General features: G+C 50.1%; 1 protein-coding gene across 1 annotated transcript; it reads right to left on the bottom strand.

The window, feature by feature from the left end:
• Positions 1 to 3958: 3958 nt before the first annotated feature.
• Trim35 (tripartite motif containing 35) lies at positions 3959 to 16333 on the bottom strand. The gene is made up of 6 exons (XM_051160739.1): positions 15748 to 16333; positions 10176 to 10271; positions 9595 to 9825; positions 7091 to 7113; positions 6252 to 6370; positions 3959 to 5466 (listed from the first exon to the last, which is right to left on the bottom strand). The coding sequence occupies exons 1-6, from the start codon at positions 16255 to 16257 to the stop codon at positions 4865 to 4867; spliced, it is 1581 nt and encodes a 526-aa protein (XP_051016696.1). The 5' UTR covers positions 16258 to 16333; the 3' UTR covers positions 3959 to 4864.
• Positions 16334 to 18486: the final 2153 nt, after the last annotated feature.

Below are 18486 nucleotides of genomic sequence, written 5' to 3'. Positions count from 1 at the left end.
ATCTCTGAAACCCATCATCTCGGCCTTAAACCTATCATCACCCACCTTCTATCTCAGGGACCCCTAATTCCTACTGACTCAGCTGGCAACACTCTCATCCTCCCAATGTGAAGTCCTCTGGGCCTAATGCTTAGTACAAGGCCTCTGCCTCATTAACCGGGCAGTGATCCCTACTCACCTTGTAGTTACTAACCCTTACACTCTCCCCTCTTAACACTCTTTCTACAACCTCCCCCTTTACTGTCCTGGACCTAAAGAATGCCCTCTTTACTGTCCCCCTACACCCGGACTCATATTTTCTCCCATGGATAGTTCCCCCTCAGGGCTTCCAGGATATCCTCCATACTTTTTGTTGTTGTTGTTTGTTTGTTTGGACAGGCCCTGGCCCAGGATCTCTCCTCCTTAGATCTTAATCCTAGCACTTTTTTTTTTTTTTTAAGATTTATTAATTATTATGTATACGGTGCTCTGTCTGCATGTTCCCCTGCAGACCAGAAGAGGGTGTCAGGTCACATTATAGATGGTTGTGAGTCACCTCTGAGCCATCTCTCCAGCATCCCCCAGCACACTTCTTTATGTAGATGGCATCTTACTCCATATTCCTTTAATCCTAGCACTCAGGAGGCAGAGGCGGCGGGGGGGGGGGGGGGGGGGGGGTTGTCTCTGTGAGTTCGAGGTCAGCCTGGTTTACAAAGCAAGTCCAGCACGGCCAAGGCTACACAGAAAAACCCTCTCGGAAAAAAAAAACAACAAACAAAAATCCAGTCATAAATTAAAACAATAAATTCTGGCCCTATCTAATCATTAGGAAGAGTTTAGTTTTGATATTGTACCGAAGACCATATTCTGTTTAAGTTCCACCCTCCAGAAATACAAGGGAGGGGGGAAAAGGCCACTGTATATTCACGGATGACCCAGTAAGCGGTTCTCCTGCCACTTTGGTGTGCAGAAGCTCCACTGCCAAGACTGAGTGAACGTCACCCTACTGTTAGGAGCTGGGACGCTCTCCATTGCTACAGATGAGAGAGCTTGGGCAGGTTGGCGATGCCCCAAGAGACCCAGTCTCATCAGGTCACTGCTGGGCACTGATCAGGTTGCTGCCCAAATGAGCAGATTCCAAATGAGCAGTACCCCAAAAGTGTTTGCACCCTTGCCTTAAAAACTTATTGTCTGACCAATAAAACGCCAACACACCCAGGCAGGGCAAATGACGTAGGTGTGGCTAAGGTTGGCATGGTTTTGGGGGGGTGGGGGGGTGGGCAGAGAGGATCTAGGGGAAGGGAGCAGTCAGAGAAACCTAAAGAGGATCTTAGGAAGGAGATGAGACGGAAGGAGGCCACCATGGGTGACGTGGAGTAAGAAGCACGTGGCCAGCGTGGATGGAGGATTTCGCCCAGATGAAGAACATTAGCAAGTATTTGGGATTATGGATGGGAGGTACCTCGATAGAAGTTATCAGAAGCAGATGGCATGGGATTGGGACAGAGTTACAGGAGGTAGTTCAGGGTAGTAATATCTGCCCTGCCCCAGGTGAACCAAGGCTATTTTATAAGACAGCAGGTGTCTGTGTTTTTATCGATCGACCAAGGGTTAGAAAATACTGCCGTAGCCATGACAGCCTAATAATAAACATTAGGCCAAACCTTTAAGTTAGTAGGAACAGGTCACTGTCATGAAAATGGCCCTTTATGTACCAGGCAGCATATCTGAAGGGTACCCCAAGTTTTACCCTGCTAGAATCCTGTGTGTAAGAATTCAAAAACCTTGGTTGGGAAGGCAGGGGCCAGGCAATAGGACCTCCAACCGCACGCAGCACTGGAGAAATTCACTCAGGACTGGGTATGGAGCCACTCAGGGTGACCAAAAGGACATGGGAGGGCGGCTGCTTTAGCAACCACATAGGATGAGTTCGAAAGGGGAGACTAACCAGGTGTCATCTTCAGCAGTAATGAAGGTATGAAAAAGGACAGTAGGGTAGGAAAGCGTTGGAAAGAATTTACTCTTGGACAAGGGCCTGTCAACAGGACAACCGCCCCGTCCCTGGGCCAAAACTCAGGTCTTGCATTGTATGGATTTCAGGGCAATGCTCAAGATCTTGAGGATATACAAGAGGGAAAAAAGCAAATGTGCTGGACATCACTGCATGTTTGAACTTCCGCATTCCAGGGGGGCACCATTAAGATAGTACAATGGTGCTGGAGAGAAGGCTCAGCAGTTAAAGGAGTATTTGCTGTTCTCCCAAAAGAACCTAGTTCGTTTCCCAGCACCCGCATCAGGCAGCTCACAACCACCTGTAACTCTAGCTCCAGGGGACCTGGTGCCTTTTTCTGGCCTTTACAGGCATCCGTGTACACACACACACACACACACACACACACACACACGCACGCACACACACACACACACACACACACACACACACACACACACTACATTTAAAAAGATTAGTTATTTACACATCTGTATGGGGGTCGGTGCATATGTGCACACACATGCACACAGGTATCAGGTGTCAGATCCCCTAGAGCTGGAAATACCAGTGGTTGTGAGCCACCTGACAGAGGTGCTGGGAATTGAATTCAGGTCCTCTGGAAGAGCAGCCAGTGCTCTTAAGCTCTGAGCTATCTTTCTACTGCCTAGAAAAAAAAAAAAATGTTTTTAAGACAATAAAGAGACAAATCACTGAATTTGAGCAAAGTTTTTATAAGTCATTTATCTGACAAAGGAAATTTTATTTAGAATGCACAATGAACTCGTAAAACTTCATAACAAAAGGACAGACAACCCAAAGGGCAAAGGCTCTGAAGTCTCTGAAGCAGATACACAGCAAACATGAGATGAGAAGAGATGCTCCATCACTGGGAGTCAGAGATGGCAAATAAAGGCCAGATGAGACACACCCCATCCTCACCAGGATAGCTGTCAGAGGGCAGACAGTGCTGGCAAGAATGCACTACAACTCAGCCCTCACCTGCTGCCAGCGGGAGTGGAAAACAGTACAGCTCTTAGAAACAGCCTGGCAAGTCCCCAAAGGGTTTAAAAATAATTATCATATGACCTGGAAAACAAGACTCCGAGGTATATGAGAATCCAAAAAGACAGGGCCACACAAAAACTTGCACACAGACTTCATAGCAGCAGTACCCATAATAGCTAAAAAAAAAAAAAGCTGCAACAAGCCAAATGTCCACTAACTAACGAATTCAACGGTACACTCACTGCACACAATGAAATCTTACAATGGAAAGGGATCAAGTCGGGTACAAGTTACAATAGGAATTTGTGTTTACAAAAGCAGTGAAAGAAACATGGTAATTTGTGGGTTAAATAAAAATTTCCTAAAGGAATCTAGGTCATTGGAATTACCCTATTTAAAAAGAACTAAGATGGGAAAAAAAAATTTAAAGCTTATTATAACAGTAATTTTAGACAAAGTTTCTTACAGAGAAACTGAACACATCACACCAGGTGTGCCCTTTCACACCTTCTTGGAACTCACTGTGCCCACCCATCTGAAACAAGCTGGCTTGCCAACACTGTCCGAGCTCCCAGCCTGGCATGCACCAGTGTTTCTTCCGTGTCCCCACTTGTTAGATCATCAATGCATATGACCCATTTATAGGTGATTAGTGGGCGAGTGGCATGGTTTAAAACAACAGTCTTATGTAATGAGGGGTGCAGGCTGAAATTGGGATGCCAGGTCCCAGGTCAGGAACGTGCCCCTGATTATGATAATGCACCTGGGAAGGTATGTCTCCTTACAACTGCACTTGGGACCTGGTTAGCTGGCAATTAGATTCCATCTATAGACATGACTGAGAGAGAAAAGGGGGAGGGCACACAAAGGGTGAAACCTGGCAAAGAACATTGCCCAAACAAGTGGGCTGAAGGCAAGGCCAGCAAGGGCAGGACTCTCCCGTGCCCACCCAGGGTGTCAGTTTCCAATCTGGGGCCCCCCAGACCAACAGTTCTAACTGAAACACCATCCCCTCTGAGGCCTCTTTTCATATCTCCTTCTGTGGCTTCCAAGGACTACTGTCAATTCACAGACATTGAAAATGAGGCCCAGAAAGTGGGCAGAAACAGTTTAAAAACAAAAATGTTTTTTTAAAGTATCCTTGGATGGTTTCAGAGGAAACTGTCAAAGCACGAACTGACCAATCAGGGCTACTCCCATGCCATCAGAAAGCGTTGTCCCAGAATGAGCAGCAGACCTCAGGCTCCTGCCCCAGCCCAGCGTCAGCTGTCGTCTCACTGGCTGCACTCTGAGCTGTATTCCAGGTCACCCGCACCTTATGGAGTTCCCACAGTCAGTGCTGGACAAACTGGGGGGAAACTCCTGGGGCCTCAGACCAACTCTCTAGCTTGTCCTACTGGGGTGGGAAAGCCTGGGTGCAGGCTCTGCACCCTCCTATCTCAACCAATCCTGGGGCTACCCTGTGTGGCCTAATAAGGCCCTCTCCCTGGGAAACAAATGACAAACTGACTCAAACAAGAAGCCTCTCCTGATAGGCTGGCCTAAATCGTCTCTAAGAATAGTCACACCTACATTATAATGTCCACTCTACAAGAAAACATTATCACCAGCAATTCTAGGGCAAAGGGAATCAGGGAAACCCATATCCTGAATGTGCCATGACTCTAGTGGGAGCCAAGGCTCAGCCAAGCATCTCCTGGGTGGCTCTTAACCTGGGGGCAGAAAAAGGACCAAAACCAAAGCCAGAGAGAGGCACAGGAGCACCTGGAGCTACAGAAAAGACAAGACAGGATAAAAGGACGCTGCGTGAGCGTCAGTGGTGGGCTACAGAAAGAGACGCTGGGACAAAACAGGCCCACCGCCCAGTGTCCGGCCGACTCCGGCAGCTTAGAGGTCCAGCTCTTCCTTGATGGAGACACGCAGGTGGCAGATACGCATAGGCTCTGGGGGCCCATCGCCCCGAGAAGCTCCCAGGTAGAAGTAGGGCCTCACCTCCCCGAAGTGGGCATGGAAGGTGTACAGGTGGCAGTGGCGCTCAGAGTCATAGAAGGACAGCTCCCCTTCCTCACACTCCAGCTCCACACGGAGACGGCGCGGCATGGCCTGGACCAGAGGGGCTGTGGCCGTGTCTGAAGTCATGCAGTGGTCTCCATCCACACCCTGCGTGCGGCATAGGTACCAGAAGCCTGACCGCGTGTCATGGTAGCAGCTGTGTGAGTGGCCTTCGCCACCTACATCAGCCTGCGCCTGCGCCTGTGCATGGGCCTGCACCCGCACCACACCCACCCGCCAGCTCGGCAGGCCACCCACATCCACCTCCCAAGAGTGGGAGCCCTTCGAGAAAACTTGCGAGCCCAGGAGGCAGGGTGCCGAGGAGAAACGCTCTGGATTCTCCACCTGCACTCGGTAGCCATGGTTGATGACACTTGTGAGGTCATCAGCCACTTTGAGCCAGCCGGCAGCTGTGTTGGGATCCAAGCTGAAGGGCACTGGGGACAGAGAAAGAAGGAGAGAGTCAGCAAACTGGACACCCTTCTTCTGCTCGGCTGGCTGAGGTCCTACCTTATGCCAATGCGTGCCTGGACTGCTGGGGTAATATGGGTCAAACTTCATGGCTCCCCCCCCCCAAAAAAAAAGATATGTGTAAGTGCCAAGCTCCAATATCTCAGGAAGTAACCTTACTTGGGAATGGATTGGACACAGACACATGTGGGAGGCAAATGTCATGTGACCAACCAAGGCAGAGGCCAGTTAGACAGGCACAAGCCAAGGACACCCAAGCAATGCCAGCAAATACTAGAATCTAAGGGCCTTCTCATATATCTGAGGGGCATGGTTTTACGCATTTCTCGGCAATGAGGTTTTAGCCTCCAAAACTGTGGGAACAGGTTTTGGTCATTTAAGCCAATTTGTAGTCCTCTGTTACAGCAGCCAGGGGAGACGAACACAGGCAGAGACCAGGAAGTAGGAAGGGTCACACACTCCCAGAATACTTAAGAAGATAAAGTAACATTTCCCTGGGCCACTGCCATTTCTGGGTATAAAACTAGGACACACTGGCAGGAGAGAGTCGGGGTGACCTTGGGGAAGGAACCTGGAGTTGCGTCTTCTATCATAAGTGTTAGAAAGAGTGTGTTAGCCTCTCTCGAGTGGGGCCGCGCGGGGAGGACCAGAGGCCTTAGGCCTGCCTAGAAGGGGCTGCGGGGAGACCAGCTGGGCAGCTTGGCCGGGTCTCTGCAGCACAGGCCAGTCTCCATTTGCTGCGTGTCCTTACCAGATTCAACCGACCCCAGCATCTTCTTCCAGACGCGGTACTGCAGAGACTCCAGGTACTTGCAGGCATCCATAAGCAAGCCAGGCTGGAGAGGAGCTGGCTCCACGGTGCAGAAGAGTCTGGAAAAGGAAGAATGGGCATCAGATGGGGCTGGGGGCAGCGACCCCTGGCTGAGGTAACTACTAACAGACCCAAGCTTCCTGGCCAGCTACCCCAAGGCAAAGCTGCCTGGGGCCAGGAGCCCAGTGGGCAGCCACAGCCCTTCAGGATTCGGCAGAAGACTCAATCCTGAACAACTGAGAGACATGATGGGCGGGGCGGGGTGGGGTGGGGTGGGGGAAAGTTCTCCAACCTTAGCTGCCATCCTCACACATAGAAATCATACTCTTAGCCCACGAGCAGGAAGGCCTCACTAGTGCTCGAACTGAAAGAGCCGTGGTGCTACCTGGCCTATGCCGAGTGCCTGCAGACTCATCACAGCCCACAGGACACACCCTTCCTTAACCATCCTGGAGAGCCCAGCAAACACCCACCCACAGCAGCATATGCCAAGGCCCTCAGAGGCAGGAAGCCTGCTGATGCCTGAGAGACACGAGGCGTCATGTGCTTGGTGCTGTAAATTCCCATGGAGAGCACCGACCCTCTACGCTCTGAAACAACCCTGCCTCCATGCCAACCAGGACGGAAATGCCTTTAAAGAGCTCCCCTCGGTTGGTATCTACCTCTACCACTCCCTCTGGATCCATCCAGCTGCCTGTCTGGCCCTCCAACCACTGGAGGGTGTAGCCCTGGCTTTCTGTCTGCTCACCCCCTCCCCTCCATCAGCTTTGGTAACTTACCGGCGTTTTCGGCTCTTGTGTTTCTGGAGAAAAAAAAGAAAAAAAGAAAAAAAGCAGAGTCACAGACTAAGAGAATGCAGGGAATTTCCGAGCAACAGTTGTCAGATGCCCCACACTCACAGACAAGCAGACACGACATGTCCTTCAGCTGGCTCACACATCCCGTGTGGATCTCCCCTCATATTCAGTGTCACCCATGCCCAGGTGCCAGGGTGAGGATGCAGCAGTGGGAGACGGAACTGAGTGGGTGTGGGGAACAGCTGGGAGACCTTTGCACTATCTGTGTGATGGGAGACCACACTGGAACCTCCCCCAGACCCTTATCATAAGCTTGTTTTTCTTAGTCAATCCACAGAAAGGTGACATGTTCTATGAAAGGTGACATGTTCTGATGTAGTCACATCTGATCTTTACATAGCTTACTTTGTGCTTTACTGTGCACACGAGATTGAATTACCACCAGACAAGTTTTCACCAAGTTGTGCTGTGCTTAAATATGCCTAAAATAAAACACTCCGGGTCTGACTCCTGAATTTTTGAACTGACACCGGCTTACCAGACTACCTTTTTGGCTCTCTGCTGGCCTGATGCTTGCTGAGACCCCCACAACTTCTGAACCAAAATCATTCCTGAAAACAGTTGAGTACAGGACAAGAGTAACATGGTCAGTTTCTTAAGCAAGATCAGCAAGGAACCCAGCTTTTGGAACTTCTCAAGGGGCTTTTTTTTTTCTCTCTCCAAGAAGTATTGTGGGTACAAAAGACATCCTAGTCAAGGCTTCATGGGAGGCCACTGTCTGAGCATGGACATGCCCTTGTCCCTTTCCCACACCACTGTACATAGACTCTTTTCACAGACACTTATAATGCTGAGAGCAGAGACCACCTTGCCACTAGGACTAGCTTTCAAGCCATGGAAACTTCTCTGCAAAGAAGGACAAAACCAATAAAAGAAAGAAAATGAATCATGAATTCCATCCCCTCCACATATGTGTGTGTGTGTGTGTGTGTGTGTGTGTGTGTGTGTGTGTGTGTGTGTGTGTGTGCATGCACTCATGCATATGTGCTCATGGAGTCAGCCTCACCTTGGCTCACTCTCAGGTGCCATCTGCCTTTTTTTTTTCCCCCTTTGATACAGTGTCTTTCACTGCCTGGATCTCACCAAGCAGGGCAGGCTGGCTGGCCACTAAAGCCCCAGGGATCCACTTGTCTCTACTTCCCCAGCACTGGAATTACCAGAGGAAGCTACCACGCTCAGCTTGCTTTATGTGGGTTCTAGGAATCAGCTTGGATCCTCACACATGTAAACACTTTACTGAGCCATCGCTTCCACCTGGAATCATTCTTTCTTTAACAAGAAGGAGAGAAGGCAGAGTGGATCCTACCTCGTACCTTCCCTACTCAACAAAACAAGCAAAGACAAAGGATAAAGGGCTGGGCATGTGCCTCAGTAAGAGTACCAGTCCCACACATTACTAGCCCTAGGCTATGGACCCAGCACCACAGAGGGAGGGAGGAAAAGGAGAGAAAGAATACCAAGACAAAAAATGGGGCCAGCTAAATGGCTCAGCAGGTTAAGGTTTTTGCTGTCAAGCTAATGATGTCCTCAGTTTCATCTCTGGGATCCACATGGTAAAGACGGGTTGCCATGAACTCTGACTTCCATGCAGGCACTTTGCAATGTGTACACAGAGTGGTGGTTTGAATGAAAATGACCCCCATAGGCCCATAGGGAGGGGCAGTACTGGTGGTGTGGCCTTGTTGGTGGAAGTGTGTCACAGGCGGTGGGTTTTGAGGTTTCAGAAGCTCACGCCAGACCCAGTTGCTCACCCTCTCTCCCTGTTGGCCTGCAGATCCGGATGTAGAGCTCTCAGCTATCACTCCAGCACCATGTCTGACTGTGCGCTGCCATGCTTCCTACCACGATGGCAATGAACTAAACCTATGAACTGTTAAGCCAACCCCAATTAGATGTTTTCATTTATAAGAGTTGTTGTGGTCGGGCTAGAGAGCTGGCTCAGCAGTTAAGAGCACTGTCGGCTCCTCCAGAGGTCCTGAGATCAATTCCCAGCAACCACATGGTGGCTCACAACAATCTATAATGTGATCTGATGCCCTCTTCTGGCCTGCAGGTAGAGCACTGTATACATTAAAAAAAAAAAAAAAAGAGTTGTTGTGGTCATGGTGTCTCTTATAGCTACTAAGACACCCATCTACAATAAATAAATAAATAAAAGTACAATAAAATTTTAAAAGTTTAAGTTATTAAAAAATTTGACAATTTTACTTAGGGGGTAGAGAGACAACCAACCAACCAGCATCAAGAGTTAGTCAAGGGTGGTGGTGGGAGTGGAAGACAGTCCCAGCTGCCGAGCCGTGCTCTGGCACAAGCCATGCCAATGAGGTCCTCCAGCATCGCACGAAGACTGCTGAATGGAGCTGGTGGTCTGAGCTGCTGGCCCCTGACCCTGGTCCCACCCTCAGTCCAGATGCTGAGCCTCTTACCATGAGGAAGGTCATGTCATCTTCCTTCATCTCCATCTGCAGCCGCTCAATCTCACGAGCCAGCGCCTCGGTCTGCTCTGCCAGCTGCTTCATCTTCTCCTCAGCCAACAGGTGCTTCTTTCTGCTCTCCTCCTTCATGGCATCCAAGGTGGCCTGTTCCTCCACCCTCAGGAAATCTCGGAGCTTGTCAAATTCATCCCGGATGCGGCCTTCCAGCCAAGTCGTCTGTACCTGCACCCGCGGGGAGAAGCTAGCAAGGTCAGGTAGGGGTGTGTGTGTGTGTCAGTTCAGACTGCTTCTAGCTGGGGACCACTTTCAGCACAGCAGCTCAACACTCGAGGTGTGGCATGAGAGGAAGCCTAGAGACATAGCTCAGGGTACCTCTGCAGGTCCAGATTCAAAAGGGGACATAAACAGCTGTTTGATCATCTCAAAGCTGCAATCACTGGATATAAATGGCAGCCTCTCCCTATCCTCCTCCATCAGTGTTCTCCTTCATTTTAGGCTCCCCAATAGCAACGGAAGTCCTCCCTCACACCTCAGTCCTCCCAGACTTCCCACCTAGCCTAGCACTCACTCACCTCATTGTGCTTCGCAATGGCCTCGTAGGTGCGCCTCAGGGCCCAGAAGGCCTTGGCTTTCTCTCGTAGCACATGCTCCATGTTCTTACACTTGGCCTAACATGGGGAAGAGAGGCCAAGTTAGCACCGGAGGCCACGCAAGGGAATGAGCACACCGGCTCACGGCTGAAGCCCACTGTGACATCCAGCAGCCAACCAGGGAAGCTCCGGGTGCTGTGGGCACAGCGGGAAGCGGGTACAGCCCCGGCCTTGGGCTGTATGTTCCCACTTCGGTCCTCGAACCTAGTACTGAAAGTGACGCCTTGTGCAGGTGGGGAGCAAGGGTCAGGAGTTCTGGAGACCCATCTCTGCCCAATGGTCACAGTAGAGCCAAGAATTAGCCAGCTCCAGCTTACGGCTGCTCCTAGAAGCCCAGAGCTGTGGGGATATCGTCAAGATGGCATGGCTACCAGCTCTAAAGAAAAGGGCTGACAATGTGGATGGTTCCAGTCATTTCCCATGAGGCAAAAATATTCCAATGAGGTTTCACCTAAACATGCCTCCATACCCCACCTTCACTTTAATGGTTCTGGGATCACAGGAAACACCTTCATCAGCAAACTCCCGGGGGTTTTTTTGTTTGTTTTTTTGTTTTTGTTGTTGTTTGTTTTCTTTTCTGACACAGGCTCTCACTCCAGAGCACAGGTTGGCATGAACTCACTATGCAGCAAGCTGTTCTAGAACTCACGGTGGTCCTTCGCCAAGTGGTAAAATCATAGGCACAAGCAATCACACTCAGCTAGTCCTTCCTACGTGTTTCCTTTTGGGTGTACAGATGTATTCTGTGGCATGTGTGCACCCACATGTTCCTGAAGGCTGCGGGGGAGGGGGGGGCGGCTGTGCTAGGTAGAAGCCACCACAATCTCTCATTTTTCTTCTATTCTTGAGAGATAACTACAACACTTTTCCCCCTTCCTGTTCCTCCCACCAAAGCCTTCTGCCTGCTTTCAAATCCATAGCCTTTTTCGTTGTCATCACATGCATATATTTATATGTATATATGTATATTCCTAAATAACCCCGCTCAGTAGTTCTCTATGTAGGGTTGAGGCTTCATGTCTTTCTCTCATCCGTTTTAGAATGCCCACTGGCGTCACTCTGACACTCCTGAAAAGATGCAGACTCACAGCAAACTCACTGACCATCCTGCTTAATTTTCACAAATCAAATCACCTTATTCATACACACACGCCAGGAAGACGCTCAAACACTTGCCAGTGCCAGGGCTTTCTTTCTGAAGATCTTTATTTCATGCGTGTGGGTGTTCTGTCTGCATGTGTCTCTGTGAACTACATGCACGCCTGGTGGCCAGTGGCCAGAAGAGGATGTCAGATCCCTTGGAACTGGACTTAACAGACCGTTGTAGTGGCCATGTGGGTACTGGGCACCGGAACTCAGGTCCTCTGCAAGGGGCAGCCAATGCCCTTAACCACTGAGGCACCTCTCATCCCTTCGATGCTTTTAAATTGTTAATCGTTGCTGCTAAGCTGGAACTCCGAAGAATCCCTTTCTGAGTTTTAAGTTGGGTTCCTCCTGCCTTTTGTATCCAAGGCCCATTCATTTCTCTCCATTTTTATTCTTTTTCTCTACATCCCATAAGCATGTTATAGACACCAGAAAAATCTACCAGGAGCAATTCTAATATGAATTATAAGTGGCTACTGCCATTTATTGAGCACTGACTATACCAAAGCCTACACTAATCACCAAGCTGTGTGACGTTAGCTCTTGTCAGGTAAGTATAATACAGTCCAATTCAGCAAAGGACCCTGAAGTGCACAGGGGAAGGACCCTCCTCTCTTCAAGTGTGTGAACCTGAATTTGGATGGCTAAGCAGGCTGCTGATGGCAAGAAAATAAATGGAGAACTCTTGTCACAGATCTTTGCCAAGGACAAAGATTTAATTTCAACAATGTAAATAAAAACCTCCAAAAATAATCTCCCAGCTAGAGTTACATCAGCTTTAGTTTTACTGAGAGACACAGCTTGTCAATTTCCCGCGGTCACTGCTTGCACAAGGAACTTTGTGCGTGCACATAAGCAACAGCACAGCTTAGCCACGCGGCCAGGACAGTTTTTTCCCTGAAAAGAAATATGGGAGCAGGGAGATGAGTCAGCCAGTAAAGGGTGTGTCATGCAAGTAGGAGAACCTCAATTCTGATTCCCCAGCACCCACACACCCGCAACCTCAGGCCCAATTCATTGGAGCTCGATGGCCCGCAAACCCAGCTTAGCCAACGAGCTCCAGACACAGTGTGTCCAATGTTAAAATGTAAAGGGACGGAGAGCAAGCAAGGAAAGGCTGCCATCTACCTCGGCCCACCCCTAGCCCATTCACACATGTGCACATTGCACCCCCATCCACACACACAAAAGAAATCTGTACTCTTGGTTTTGGGAGGCTTTTTTGTTTGTTTTGGTTTGTTTTTTTGTGCTTTTTCGAGACAGGGTTTCTCTGTGTGGCCTTGGCTGTCCTAGACTTGCTTGTAGACCAGGCTGGCCTTGAACTCACAGAGATCCGCCTGCCTCTGCCTCCCGAGTGCTGGGATTAAAGGTGTGCACCGCCACGCCCGGCTGAAATCTGTACTCTTATCCAAACCTGGGAACACTGTACCTGAGGACTTCCTAAAAGCCCCCCTGAGTACACAGGTTCCTTCTCAAGCTCTGGTTTGATCAGCTATGACATGTTCCAAAATCTTGTCCGCCCTCCCAGCAGACCCCACGGCAATAGGACAGAGTCCCAGCTTGTTAGCATCCCCCTCAATGTCCCACGAATGGGTCTGGCCCGCAGCAGTGACAGAGAAACCAACCCTTGGGCCTTTATTATTTTGGCAGGGCTGTGACCCACAGCACAGTGCCTAAAAGGACAACTAAAGGGAAGAACCTTTTGTTTTTGCTAAGTTTTAAAAGTGTCCCTTGGGTCCATCCCAGGGGCGGGCAAGGAGCAGAGAAAGGGGATACAGGATACAGCCCCCAAGGACACTTCCCACAACTGCCTCCCTCCACCGAGTCCCTTCCTCCTAACTTCAAAAGGGGGCCTCCAAACAATGACCCTGTGAAAGGATTCATTCCCTGGCAGGGTCAGGGTCTCATTCTTGGAACACCTTCAGACACTCAAGCGGCTGGACGTTACCTCCACAGTCAGGATTAAGCACCACACAGCTTCAGGGTTTCAGGAGACTTTACATTTTGTTAATACTTGAGAGCATCTAGCACAGAGTAAATCTGCAAAGATTATTGCTGCTGGATTAACACATGGTGGCCAAGGGGCTCTTTCTAAGCACCCGCCTCTTGGATGCCTGAGGGTACCCTGCAACCAAGCTTGGTCTGACCATGTTACCACTCTGACCTAGTCTTCCCGTGCTGCCTGCTCCCTTAACAATGCACGCCAATATCCAACCACACAGAACCGTCTTCCCTAACTACTGCCTCACCAACTCCTCTGAAATGTCAACTTTCCGAAAACAGAGTGTTCTAGTTTGCTGTTGCCATGACGATCAAAACACAACTCAAGGAAGAATGAGTTTGTCACAGCTTGTATTTCCAGGTCACGCTCCATCACTGAGGGATGTCAGGGTAGGAAATTAACCAAGAACTAATGCAGAAACTATGGAAACCATGGAGATGTGCTGTTTTCTGGCTCACTCCAAGGCCCGTGTTCAGTTAGCTTTCTTATACTACCCAGGACCAATGTACCAGGCCCTGCCCACACGAACCACCAATCTGGGGAAAAAAAAAAAAAAAAAAAATCTCTCAGATTGGCTGGTCCATCCTGGGCCATCCCTCAGTTGAATTTCCCTCACGTGACCCTAGGCTGTGTCAAGATGAAATTAACTGGGACAGAGGAGCTGTCCTATAGACCTAAGCAGCCATAATACCTACAACAGAGTGCAGCATACAAAGGGGCCTTCAGGATATTTACTTCACAAATAAATAACTGAATGCCCCCCACCACCACTGCATCTGGCTGACCAGACAGCTGGTGCACTCCAGGGATCTTTCAGACCAGCCCACTCCCTGCTCTTTATGACTCATACTGAGCACCCACTGGCCTCACACAGCCATTCTAAAATGAAGAACAGGACTTGGGCCTCCTGGCTTCATCTGGTGTCTCAAGCTTTCTCTCTCCTAGAACCTTCTATATACTGTGGCATCTTCTTGCAAAACCCTCCCCTTAACGCCTCTACATCCTTCAGGTTTTTGCTATAACCTCCGAGAGTGAGAATTATTATCATCAATCTCATCTCACCAGTGCCCCCAGACCTCCCAGTACAAGGCACCCAGCAAGAAGAGAAGGTGGTCTCCAGGCCGGTGCTTCCTGTTCCCTGGCTCACAGGTCCCCAGGTGATGTGTACCCCCATTCTGGGGACACCACCTTTGCTTGTGGGGGGATGGGCGGGTGGAAGGGATTTAGAACCAAGACCTAAGCCTCTTGGCTGTCTACTTCAGCCATGCCAAACAGAGATCTAGCATTTCTCCTGGTAGAAGTTGGGACAGGCACCGTGTAGCTGGCATCTATCTGCTGCCCCACTCCACCCCACCCCATAAAGAACTGCAGCTGACTCGGTCTCAAAAAAGACATTTCACCAAGTGGAGAAAGGGTGTCTGAAGACCAGCCCACTGAAGACGGGGCTCTTGCAGTACCTCCCCCTCATCCTGTGGGGCTGCCTGGCAGCCAACTTGGGCCCTCCCAATTGAGGTATCAGTAGCCAGAGAAACAAATTTAGCTGTTTCATGGTCCGTTAATAGCTTAAAACAAAACAAAACAAAACAAAACAAAAAAACAAACAAAAAACCCTCCAGAGTAAAATAGACATTTCAGAAACCCTTTTTAAAAAACAGTTGATATGTCCGTATGAATGCTTTGTAAAACAATGGAGATGCATTTCTAAGCGAGTAGGTCAGATTGTTTTAAAAAATGTCTGACCTTGTTTACTTGTTTACTTAAACAACAACAATTCCCCCTGTTTTAGAACACAGACTTTTCACTGGGCTTGGTTCCACAGGCCTGAAATCTCAGCCGCTCGCAAGGCCTGTGAGCCCAGGGAAGTGGAGAGAAAGTGCAAGGCCGGGCCTGGCTAATTTAGGAGCTTGGCTCAAAACGAAAACTAGGCTGGGGGTGCAGCTGCGTGGTAAAGTACTTGTCTGGAATGTATGAAGGCCTAACTTGATCTCCTGCAGCAGCGACACCCACCCTTCTCCACGCTGGTTTTGCTGTGTCAGCTGCTCTTGGTTTAATTATAGCCACTGGAACTCCAGATAATTTGGTTACTAAAAGAGTAATCGGAGTAAGGCAGAAGCAGGCCTGAGCTACAGGCCTTTCCTACGACTCTGTAAGCCCCCTAGGCTGGGGAAAGAAAGCTCAAGGCCTCACAACACTAGCTGGCCTTCTCCACTCCGGCATTGTTCAGACTCGCCAGGACCGCGCGGCGCGCGCGCGGGCCTGATGGTTGCTAGGCCTGGGAGGAGGAGGGGGAAGGGCGGTGCGCGCCGGGGGAGGGGGGTCCCCAGGGTGGGCTGGCGCGGCGCTTACCCTGAAGTCCTGCGCAGTGTCCTTGATGGGCTGCACTCGATGCTCCTGGTGCCGAGCGTCCGCCTGGCAGGCACAACACAGCAGCTCCTTGTCCTCCAGGCAGAAGAGCGTAAGAGGGGCACGGTGCGCGCGGCAGGGGCGAGGGGACCGGCGACCGGTCCAGCGCGCGCCCTCGGCCTCCTCGCGGAGCAGGGTCTCCACCAGGTTGTTGAGCGTGTGGTTGGTGCGCAGCTCCCCGGGCGCCGCTCGTTCTTTGCACACTGGGCACGAGGGCGTCGTCTGCACCTCCCAGCAGCCGCTCACACACCGGCGGCAGAAGTTGTGGCCACAGCGCAGCGTCACCGCGTCGCGGAACGGGTCGTAGCACACGGCGCACAGCAGCTCCTCTTTGAAGGAGCGCGATGGCCCCGGGGACACGGAGGGGCCCGGCTCCATTGCAGGAGCAGACGCCGCTGACACCACCACACTCGCCGCCTTCATGCCTAGTCCGCGGGCGTTGTCCCCGCTCATCGGAGCAGAGAGCGCTCGTGACTGCAACCAGTCGCGAATGCGCTTTGAGGGACCTCACCCGCCCACTTCCGATATGCGCGGGGTCTCCCGGAAGAGGTGTGGTCCCCGGTCTAGCCTATCTCCGAGGCAGTCCACGTAGGTCTTTCGCGGAGGGATCTTTCGTCCTGCCGCACTGTGAGATTTCCCTTGTGAAATGGGCAGCGAAGCCAAGGGCCGCCATCCTTAAGCAATTCCCGAAGTTCAAACACCCAGTATACAAAGGAGTGGACTTCTGTTTTTCCACCTCCTTATGTCCTTAAGTGGGATCCGAGCTCGGGTTCAAAGCAGTGGCTGTGTCATGCTGCACTAGAAATGGTTTCGCAAAACCCTCACCTAGGTCGTCCACTGACTGGTCAGCCGTACTGCAGCCTCGAGGTATCAGGAAGACTGACAAGTCCTGATTCCTGGCTTGTCGTTGGTTAAATGAGTTCCGTGTGTAAAATGATGCCCTCCGTTAAAAGGGCACGTGAGAGTGAAATAAATGTGGAAGCATGCTCGTGGTATCAGGCGACCTCCATTACAGCCAGGATGAGAAAGACGTGGTGAATATGCTTGTACTCTCAACAGGAGGATCAGCCTGGGTTACAAGGGGCACTTAAAAAAAAAAATCCACGCTGGATTCTTGCCAAAAATGGCAGGTCGAGTGTTCCCAGCTGCCCCTTTCCTGTTTTAGTGTGATATTTGTAGGCTTCCGCGGTTGAATATCTTTCGCGGGATGGGCTGCCAGCCCTGGCTTCAGTTGAAAAATGATACCAGTGTGTAGGTGGGTACTGTTCCCGCACGTTTTTTTTTTTTGTTGTTGTTGTTGTTTGTTTGTGTTTTTTTTTTTTTTTTTTTAAGCGGAGACCAGCCACCTTTTTCTGACGGTTCCCCCCCCCCCCAGATGTTTCTAAACATCCTTAAATAGCTAGAATAAGTAGAAGAGTAGAAACAATGTCTTCTCAGTTAAAGTCTGGCCAGCTGCTCCCCATTATCAAAGATTACAGTTCTCTGAACAGTTTCTCTCCTGTAGATAGTACACTGCCGTCTTTAATTTTCTCTGCTAGTGATTCCGATCCTTGCCCCGACCTAGAGTAAGGTGAAATGGCAGGTCCTTATAGCCCTAACCCATTTCTTCTCACACTCTGGAACAGTCCTTTCCTCCTGGGATTGACACCATTACCTCGTGTTTGTCTTCCGAGTGGCTGGTGTGCACTCATACCGCTCTCCTGGCCTCCCGCAGTCAGTCACCCAGGAGCAGGTTTTAGTTTGTTCCAGTACTCTTCTGTTTCGGTGTGGGGATGGAGCCCCCCCCCGCCACTCCCTCCCCCCCCCCCCCCGAGGATGGTGGGGAATGCTGTTCATCACAGACTACATTCCCCAGCTCTTGATTTGCTAAAACAAGACCTCACTCTCTGTGGCGTTTGTAATCCTCTGGCCTTAGCCTCTGAGTGGTAGGGTTATAGGGATTTGTTTCCCAGGATGCTTCTAAATGCGAAGGATCCTGTGCTTGCTGCCCCAGGGTGGCGGCGGCGGTGGGATGGGGATAACGAATAGACATCTACCTGCACTGTTGTATGTCCACAGGATAGGGTGGTTCTCAAGTCTGAGAGCCCCTGTTCTGTAGCCGCTCACCCAACAAGTTGTCAGCTGTTCAAAATTAACCAGAGAAGCAATACCGGAAAACACTTTAAGATGTAGCTGAAAACACTTTGATAGTCCTGAACTTCGAGTGCCTCCCTGGAAAATCTTGTTTCATTTTCTTGCAGTTATTTTGTTATTTTATTTATTGGGGGCGGGGGGCCCACATTCCCATGTCACAGCATTTGTGTAGAGTTCAGAGGACAACTTGTAGGTAGGAGCTGTTTCTCTCTTTCCAGTCTGTGGGCTCTAAGAATCCTTAGGCTTAGGCCAACGCCACCTACTGAGGCAACTCACCAGCTTTCATTTTCTTTCTTTCTTTTTAGTGTCCCTAAAGATACAGATTTTTATATATTTTCCTTTGGCCTATGGTGGGTTTATAGATAATAGGAAGGTTTTTTTTTAATCTTAATAAACAATAAACAATCAAAAAAGTTTTTATTGTTTTATTTCATATGTCTGTGTACCACCTGTGTGCCTCATGCCTGGAAGAGGGCATCAGATCCCCTGGTACTGGAATTACACATGATTATATGCTGTCATGTGGGTGCTGGGTGTCAACTCTCAGGC

The sequence above is a fragment of the Acomys russatus genome, chromosome 18 (genome assembly GCF_903995435.1).
Source record: "Acomys russatus chromosome 18, mAcoRus1.1, whole genome shotgun sequence".
Classification (NCBI taxonomy): Eukaryota; Metazoa; Chordata; class Mammalia; order Rodentia; family Muridae; genus Acomys; species Acomys russatus.
This window is presented reverse-complemented; position numbering and strand designations above follow the sequence as displayed.

Bases quoted from the DNA above. Each gene is read 5' to 3' on its own strand.
- Trim35 (XM_051160739.1), bottom strand. From the start codon at position 16,257: ATGAGCGGGGACAACGCCCGCGGACTAGGCATGAAGGCGGCGAGTGTG. The intron at 6,371-7,090 runs GTAAGTTACCAA...TTCCTTTTCCAG, and splicing joins CACAAGAGCCGAAAACGCCG to ACTCTTCTGCACCGTGGAGC. The intron at 5,467-6,251 runs GTAAGGACACGC...CTCTGTCCCCAG, and splicing joins GCTGGGGTCGGTTGAATCTG to TGCCCTTCAGCTTGGATCCC.